Source organism: Astatotilapia calliptera, chromosome 6 (genome assembly GCF_964374335.1).
Source record: "Astatotilapia calliptera chromosome 6, fAstCal68.1, whole genome shotgun sequence".
NCBI classification, from domain to species: domain Eukaryota; kingdom Metazoa; phylum Chordata; class Actinopteri; order Cichliformes; family Cichlidae; genus Astatotilapia; species Astatotilapia calliptera.
In genome coordinates this window covers 31,195,889-31,205,044 of record NC_137427.1, presented here as the reverse complement: position 1 = coordinate 31,205,044, position 9,156 = coordinate 31,195,889, and the positions used below count along the sequence as shown (strand labels likewise).

Below are 9,156 nucleotides of genomic sequence, written 5' to 3'. Positions count from 1 at the left end.
CTGATGATGACTCTTGAATTATTTTTCTTCTTTTAGCTGCGTTGTTCTTCATAGGTCCAGATGTTTTCCCCCCTCGCGTCCCTCTCTTTTGAAACAGCTTTTTGCTAGATTCAGCCTTATTCTTTTCTTTTTCTAGTTGCTGCTTCACTGGCGTGTCGGTTAGAATTGCTGCTTTGCGTCGTTTTCTTCCTTTGCTGGATGGTTTTCGGCGGCCAGCTTTTGGATATGGCTGGATGTCCTCTGGAGTTGGTAGTCCGCTGTCAGTAATTGCAGTGCGGTAATTTATGTCAAAATCCTTTGCTGTACTTGTGATTGATTTGTTCTGCATCTTTACCTGCCTGACTGCCTTTAACATAATGTCAGGTGGTGTTCTTCTGTTCTTCTGATAATTTCGAACCATCTTACTTTCTTCCTTCCTTCCTTAATTCCTGCCTCTCCTTCCTTTCTTCAAAAACCTTATTACAAATACAAATGAATTACAATATCACAATTTTTTGGAGCATTTATTTGTACTGGGGCAAGTTGTCACATGTGACGACTTGCCCCAAAGTTAATGAGACAACTTGCCCCAAACTGACATTTATGCTAATTTTGGCTAAATGTCAGGGTTAGCTCAACATAGCACATCAGCTGAAGTATCAAAAGACACGTTAATGTCTCCTCTATTTTGTGTAAAATAATAATCTGTAACATCTATACCTAACAAAGTTGTACTGAAGAAAATTTAAAGTGATTTATTTTTCCTTTTAGGTCAAAAAAATAAAAAAGATGTGCTCACCTCAGATTAGAGCAGTCTTGACCACATGTGAACAGGAGGTTGACTATAGAAGAAGAAGTCACACAAAGTGGCTATTTCATTTTTGAGATAGAGCCTCTAGTGTTGGAGTTATGAACAGTGTGACAACTTACCCGTGTGACAACTTACCCCGCTCTCCCCTACTTGTAACATTACACAAAGCAAAGGTCGCTGTTACAGTGTTCAAAAAGTGCTGTTTTTGTTCAACATCAGTGGGGGATCTATGGTGGACGCCTGAAGACGATTTCCCTCTGAGGAGGCTGCTGGTGAAGATGTTTCTGACATGATTTCTACCTCACTTGGTCAACAGAACATCTGGCACAGGATAGCGGTGAAGAAAGAGAGGGAGAAAGCGGCTCTAAACCTCTGGACCCAGGAATCCAGGCCCAGCTTGGTCCTGATGATCTCCCTCATCCATTACCCCCCTCCAGGGTAATTATAGCTATTGATAACAAAGCAGATTCTGGGTCCTGCTGTAAAATGAAAATAATAAATTGTGCTTCTATGAAACCTTTGCTGTTGTGTTTATAAGTCGAACATTTTATTTAAAGTTTTCAGGCTCCAGAGCTCTCAATCTGCAATGGATATAAAACTTTAAATCTTCAGTTTGATATCATTGTCAGTCTTATGCTAAAATCTCAAAAGACAACATTACATTTCCAGATTTAATTTTGATATTATCAGCAACTCTGGGCCTCTGTGGAGACTCAAAAATATTGTCAAACATATTGACAATGAGAGCAACACAAGTGTGTAGCATCACTAACTAGCTCACAACAAGCCTACCACAGCGCCCGTGCTAACTGTTAAGCTTACAAAATCACGTTTAGCTTATATCAGTAAAAATAAAATGCATCAAATTGCTGCCAAACTAATTTTTTTCAGCCTGCTGAAATTCTTTGAACGTCTTAAATTATTAGCAGTAAAAAAATTACCCAACTAGCAAGCTACCTACAAAAAAATCCAAACGAGGCCAAAGTATTTTAACTGGGCTAAAAATGCAAATAATGTAACAAAAACTTTGAATGACTTAAATAACTTAATAAATTAATAATTAATCAATATTTTATTTATTTATTAATTAAAAATCCTTAATGATAATAGGTGACACGAGGTGATTTTATTGCATAATCTTATTAAAATAGATTACTATTACAGTTTTATTAGTGGAAAGATAGACGGGTTTTGTACAGAGCCGTGTTTTCTGAAGACTGCGAGAAGCAGCTAGCACAGTTTTGAAAGACATAATTTGCCATGTTTAATCCCAAAGATGTTTACTTTAATATACTGATGAGAAAAAGAAATCAAACAATGATGCAGTGGCTACAGATCAGGCTACAGACGTGATGGAGTTCTCTCTGAACAAATTAGAGTGTCTTGGACTGATGAGGATAAAACAATGAAGTAAAGCAATGCTATGTTGTCTTGTAAGCGTGAATCCTGCTCGTTTAGCAGTCTGCATAGGATAACATCCTTTAAAATCTGCATCAATTAAACTGAACTGGGCTACAGTTTCTTTATATTCAGAAACATAACATCCTATAAAGGAGAACATAGATACACTATATTGTCAAAAGTATTCACTCAGTGATCCAAATTCTTGAATTACTACATGCACATGCAAACATTTGTGAAAGAATGGCTCGCTCTCAGGAGCTCAGTGAATTCGAGCATGGTACCGTGACATGATGCCACCTGTGCAACAAATAAGGTTGTGAAATTTCCTCACTACTAAATATTCCACAGCCAACTCCTAGCGGTAGTATAACAAAGTGGAAGTGATTGGGAACCAAACCAAGACAGCCACGAAGTGGGAGGCCATGTAAAAGTGGATGCTGAGGAGTATAGTGTCCGGAGGTCGCCAGCTTTCTGCAGAGTGTGTAGACCTCCAAACTTCATGTGGCCTTCAGATCAGCTCAAGAGCAGTATGTAGAGAGCTTCATGGAAAGGGTTTCCATCCAAGCTTTACATTAACAGAATGCAGAATGCAAAGCGTTGGATGCAGTGGTGAAAATGTGAGTTTGGACCGTATTTGTCTGACTGCACTGTGCCAAGTGTAAAGTTTGGTGGAGGGAGGATTATGGTGTGGCTTTGTTTTTCAGGAGTTTGGCTCGGCACCTTAGTTCCAGTGAAATATACTCTTAATCCTTCCGCATACCAAGATATTTTGGATAATTTCATGCTTCCAGCTGATTTTGGGAACTGTTCTAACATCTCTGAGCACTAGTGGAGAAAGCTCGGTCCGATAAGACATTGAAGTTGGGTGTAGAAAACCTTGACTGGCCTCCTCATCCAACATCATTGTCTGACCTTAGAAATGTGCTTCTGGAAGAATGATCAAAATTCCCAGAAACACATTCCTAAGCCTCGTGGAAAGCCTCCCCAGAAGAGTTGAAGCTGTTATAACTTCAAAGAGTGGACTAGCATCATATTGAACACTATGGATTATGAATGTGATGTCACTTAATGTGATATGAATGCAAAGGAGGATAAGTGAATACTTTTGGGAGTATAGTGTATTTCTCTTCACTACAATGCAGACTGCATATCAACAGCGTGAAATGTGAAAAGTGACAAAACTCGTTGAAAATGTTAGTGTAAGATTAGATTTCTTATCGTCTTCTTTATTTGCGATTGATTTGCAACTTTGGGTTGTTCATATTAGCAAAATGCATTTTTTGCAAAAGCCCAAAAGTAGACACTCATAGTGTTTGTGTTATTATTCAGACTGTTGCACACTAGTTTGGTGAAATTCTCCATTTCCTCACGAACCCAAAGGTGAGGCACTTCAGGACGGGCATGCCGACGTTCATCAAAGGACGCAGGGTAAAGAGCATGCAGTACAAGGCCTGGAGAGACAGGTGTCCAGTTTCATCGCCATATTTCAGCGCTAAAATGGGTGAGTACAGCGGGTTGGTCAGATTGTGGAAATATGGATTGCTGGCTTCGATCATGCTCATTGTACGCTACAAAGAAAGATAAGACAAATGGAAAGACACCATCTGCAGTCAGACTTAAAGGATTAATCCAAAAGGAGTCAGATGGATTAGACTGAGTGAGTCATAATGACACAGTTTATGAACTTACTTTGGCAATGTGATCAGGTGTTTGTCCCAGTATCTCAAATATATCCACAGCACCAGGGAGATAGAAATTCCTGAAGTAATTCACTGTGTCGGGATCAACACCAGGCCACTCCTTCTCTTTCATGCCCTGAATCATCTTTAACTCAAATTCTGTGTGCACAGGGCCTGGCTCCAGCATTGATAATCTACGGAGAGAAAAACACACAACAAAGAACTAAACCACATGGCTTAGTTAAATAGATTAAAATGAGCTTTCACTGTTTTAAACACAAGTTTGCTCGGATTTTTGACACAACTGGATAGTTAAACTGTTTTGAATGAAAAAAGGAGGGAAAAAACCCCCAAACCAAAACATTCTTATGCTGTTCTGTTGGTTTTATCAGTTATTTGTTTAATCCCTTTTTTCAGATTGAAATTCAACTAACAAAATTTTTGGACAGTGGATTGCCATGTAAGTTTTTTTTAGAGTAAGTCATCTAACATGCCTGTTGATCCCTGAAATGTTCCTTAGCTCGGCCATTACGTTGATATTTATTGTTTTTTGTGAAATGTCTCGAGGTTATTAGACGGATCCTCTTGGGACCATAAATGTTTGGACAAAATGTCACGATAATGTTGAATATTTGTTGAACATTTCAGTTTGCACCAAAGTAGTAGTGTACCAACCAAAACAGTAACATGAAGCAGTTATTTGTATATTTTTTTTAACTTTTGCAGCTTATCCTACTTGATGCTGGAATTAGGGGGAGGCCTCTTTGATTGACAGGTATCCCAGCACAGGTACTTACAGCCTGCTAGACGGTCACTACTTCAGTGCATTAAACCGAACTTCTGCACCATGTGTGTGCTATTGGAGCCTTTTGAAGCTTTATTTAATGGATAATCTGAGTAATATTTTGATTTGCTGTTTGGTACAGGCCATCCAAGAAGTTTTTTTTTTGCAGCATTTTGTGGAGTCCAAAATCCCTGGATAATGTCACAGAGTCTACATCCATCTTTTATACTCTCTACAGGCGGGCCTACCTTGACAGATTACTACACTGAAATGTAATGTTCCTAAATCAGTTCCACCCCATGCTTTGCCTTCAAAATGTCAACAGTGTGACGGTGAAAAAACTTTCAGCTTGAGGCTTCCCAAACTAATGGAAATTCAGTGACTAATGGGTAACCTCAAAGTTTGTTTGTTCATCTTTTATTCACAGCCACTGATTACTGTCTTTTTAACAGTCAGTTGTACTCACATGACATTAAAACTCAAAAGCTGCGCAGCCAGACCCTCGCAGAAGCCCTCAAGAGCAAACTTGGAAGCTGCGTATACCTCGTTAAACGCCACCCCTGTGAAAAACAAAGCGTACATGTAACCTCACAGATCGGCTGTTCACACATGTTTCTGAAGTCATACACATTAGTCTCTTCATATGTCCGCACTTCCATTAGCCTGCTGTCCACCCGCCTAACCGTCAAACTGAAGCTGACAGACGTGTTACTTCCCCCGCCACACCTCCTCTCCCTTCATACGTCTACGTCTGCTCACCTTGGAGTCCCATCACACTGCTGATCACTATGATGCGTCCCGCTCTCCTATTCTTCATGTCAGGCATCACCTCCTTGATCAGACGAACGAATCCATAGAAGTTGGTCTCAAAGACGTTGTTCATCTCGTCCATAGGGATGCTCTCCACTGGACCCACCAGGCCGATGCCTGCATTACTTACTGGTTTGGAGAAAAAGGATGAATTGAAGAAAAGGTGATATAGTATAGTATCAAAGTATAGTGATGCCTTCGTTGTACTCACTGAGGATGTCTATGTGTCGATCTTTGATGCTGTCGACACACTGTTTCACCGACTCGTCACTGCAGACGTCCAGTTCAGCCACAAAAACAGTTTTGCCGTACAAATCCCCAGCAGCTTTCACCAGATTATCTTTACGTTTCAGGTCACGCATCGTAGCTATTACTGCAGACAACATGGTGACAGAAAAGAGAAAAAAGACAAAAAATAATAAGCTGGGATTAATGTTCACATGTTTTGTTATCTTAGCCTCATTCTGTGATTTGTTTCATCTCTATCAGCTTTGCAAAAACAAGATTGCCACAGAAACGCGACATTTTTATTTAACCATTATTTATAGGTAATCCCACTGAGACTCAGTGTCTCATTTGTTTCTGTCATCTGTTTCAGACACACATATTAAAATTACAACAAAAGAAAGAAACAATAAATGTTTACACAGTCATATCAAAAGCAGGAACAAGTTCCCAGTGATGATTTCGCAAGGACATGGAAATGCAGTCGTGCTGAGAAGTGGCAAAAACTTTGGTTTGCTGAGTTTAGCCACTGCCACCCCATCCAGCTAGAGCCATCGTGCTATAAAGAAGACCTCCTCTGTGAAAACTGGAGAGAAACCCTGCCTCAAGCCAAAAACAAGGACGGGGCTTCTCTCTACAAACTTGAATTGGCAACTGCATGTTGCCCTTGACAAACAACTGAAGTTTTTGCAACATAATGTCACGACTTCACTCCAGCCATCAGAGATGATCATCATCTTAGCTGACAAAACACCTGATCACACTGGAACTCAGGAGCTGGAAGATCTATAAGCTCACAGAGGTTGGCTGGAGAGGTTTTGCAGGACTGTTCCTCTGGAAAGGCCTTAATCGACCAAATCCAAGATTGAAGCCACAGACAAAGCCACTGGATGGCTTTGGATTAAAAGCTGATCCATGGGTAGCTTCTGTTTGGATGCAAGTCTGGGCTTGATCAGCTCTTGCTGATTTTGAACGACCAGACCAAAACAGCCCCGTAACCCCTGAGAACCTAGAAGATGTATCTTACGCACCGTGAACCAATGCAACCTTCCATCTGTAAATAAATGATTAGGAAACTGCAGGTAAAATGCTTATATGCAGACAACATTGCAGAGTCAGACTAAGTTCAGTGTCTACGGCGGTATTCAAACTGACAAGGTATGAATGAGCACAAAAACAGTGTTTTTTATTTCACCCAATGAAAGGCTCTGGTGCAGCATCAACATAGGATTTACACATATTTTTGAGCTTTTACGTGAGAATTTTCAATCTGAATGAGCCTGTCCTTGTGTACATGCCTGTGGCAGAGGGGTGTGCTCCGCTGGAGGGGAGGGTTGGTGCAGCGGGCTCGAGGGGCACTGCCAGGGTGGCTGGCAGGGAAGCTGAAAGCACTTTAGAAAATGCATTTTCCCTGTTTCAGTGATGCCGGACATGGAGGAGAGGGAAGTTCAGGTGGTGATGGCTGGAAAGTGGCCGCAAAGCACAAAATACTATATATAAAGCTATCAATAAAACAGTTCTCACAGCTCTTACTGTTCACAATGCGATCAACAGCTGTGAGTCAGGTGGAATAATATCCTATAGGTAAACATACAGGATAAAGTCCACACACATGGCCTTCATCCTGTGCGCACATGCCTACTTTTCATGATTCAAACATGTCTTATTTATTAGTTGTCACTTTCTAAATAGCAGAAGGGGAATTTATGCTATAGATAGCCACCATAGTAATGATAAACCTTAAGTAGCTTTCTGTGATGATGCATAGTATGCAGACTGGCATTAACCTTGCCATGACACATCACCTGCCTGCTCCAAAAATAGCCCGGTCAGCCTTCACAGCCTCGTCCGTGAGATCCTTGAATAAAGCAATTATTACACTAACTGTGGCTGGCTTCCTCTTTTTACCTGTTGTCTGATGTTTTAAGAGAGACTAAGGTCTAAATTGGCAACACAGACATCTACACAGCATCATGTAGCGAGCTAGGAGAGTGTTTCCTTTCACTGCAAAATGCAGTTTCTGTCCTTAATGTTGGAGCAATACCCTGAGCACCACTGACAATCACTGACCGCTTCGAAGTCCATAATCTTTCTAGTTACATTTTTCATCCTCTGAACAAGTAATTCTTGGCTATGGTTCTAGAGGTAGAGCAGGACATGTAATCTGAAGGTTGGTGATTTGATCCCTCACTGCTCTAGTCTGGATGCCAAAGTCTACTTTTGAGTTTCCCAATACATTAATCACTGTGTGATTGAGTGAATGTGACATGTTGTATGAAGCACTCTAAGTGCTCGATCAAATTGGAAAAGTGCTATATACGAACCAGTTCATTTACCATTTAACATAAGATAAGACAAGATAATAGCCTTTAATAGTCCCACAGTTAAGAAATTAACTTTGTTACAGCAGCAGAGTATAAGTATGCATTTTTCCCATGCTATGATATCATTGTTTATGACTGTTTAATAGTATCAAAAGACACAGAGAGGCATTAATATGACTAGCAGGAGAAATGGAACAGTAGAAAGGCAGCATTACATACATATATAATTAGCTGTGACTGGGTGATGTAATGATTTTTAACACAGGCCGTGTGTTCCTACAGTTTGGTATTGGATGTAACAGAGAGGGCGTAGGAGGCAGCCTTTGAAGGAGTGCACGCAGCTTTGATTTGGATTAGATCTGGTCTGATGCTGCAGAGTCTTAGTTTCTCTGGCAAAACTCGACGCGCTGTATTTCAGTGCAGACTGGCAAAAAATTGCTTCTCATGCTGGCACACATGTCTGTAACAAGCTGTGCAAGTACTGGAGATCTGTTTTGTAGAGCTAACAGGTTTTTTGGCGATAACCTGAGAAAATGACAGCAGTTCTCTTCAGTAAATATATATGATATATGTGGCAGAATACTGTTGATGAGGACATGAACCATTTCCTTTAAATATCCTCAAATCATTGGTATTTGCACCTCCGCTTTTGCATTTCTGAAGCAAAGAGCTCCAAAGAAGGTCAACTTTGACCTCCAGGTTCTACATTGAGTAAAAATTTCAGCCAATAGCTTTGTAAGAGACTTATTTGTTTTTTAAGAGTGTTGCATTACAAACACGATCATTTTACAACTTAACAACACTAAAAAAAAGACAGTAGAGGATAAAGCTCCTGTGATAAATTATATTAGTTTTTAATTATTTCACTGAACTTGGTCTGTTTCCCTATGTCTTTTAACACAACTGTAGCCTGTTCACATGCCAGACCAGTTAAAATCTAATATATAGGTATCATCTACCTTCCTCACTCATGTACCCACCGTGATAGCGCTGCTTTTCATCTTCGGCCAGCATTACGGCAATCCTCAGGCCGATGCCGGAGGAACAGCCTGTGATCAGCACCACTTTCTGCCCATGTCTCTCCATGGCTCTGCTCAAACTGATACTAGCAGACAAGCAGCTCAGCAGGATGAGTGATAC

The 9,156-nt window shown here is 40.5% G+C and overlaps 1 protein-coding gene across 1 annotated transcript; it reads right to left on the bottom strand.

The window, feature by feature from the left end:
* Positions 1–1,896: 1,896 nt before the first annotated feature.
* LOC113023329 (retinol dehydrogenase 8-like) lies at positions 1,897–9,156 on the bottom strand. The gene is made up of 6 exons (XM_026169348.2): positions 8,997–9,156; positions 5,679–5,840; positions 5,417–5,596; positions 5,124–5,217; positions 3,884–4,067; positions 1,897–3,762 (listed from the first exon to the last, which is right to left on the bottom strand). The coding sequence occupies exons 1-6, from the start codon at positions 9,100–9,102 to the stop codon at positions 3,535–3,537; spliced, it is 954 nt and encodes a 317-aa protein (XP_026025133.2). The 5' UTR covers positions 9,103–9,156; the 3' UTR covers positions 1,897–3,534.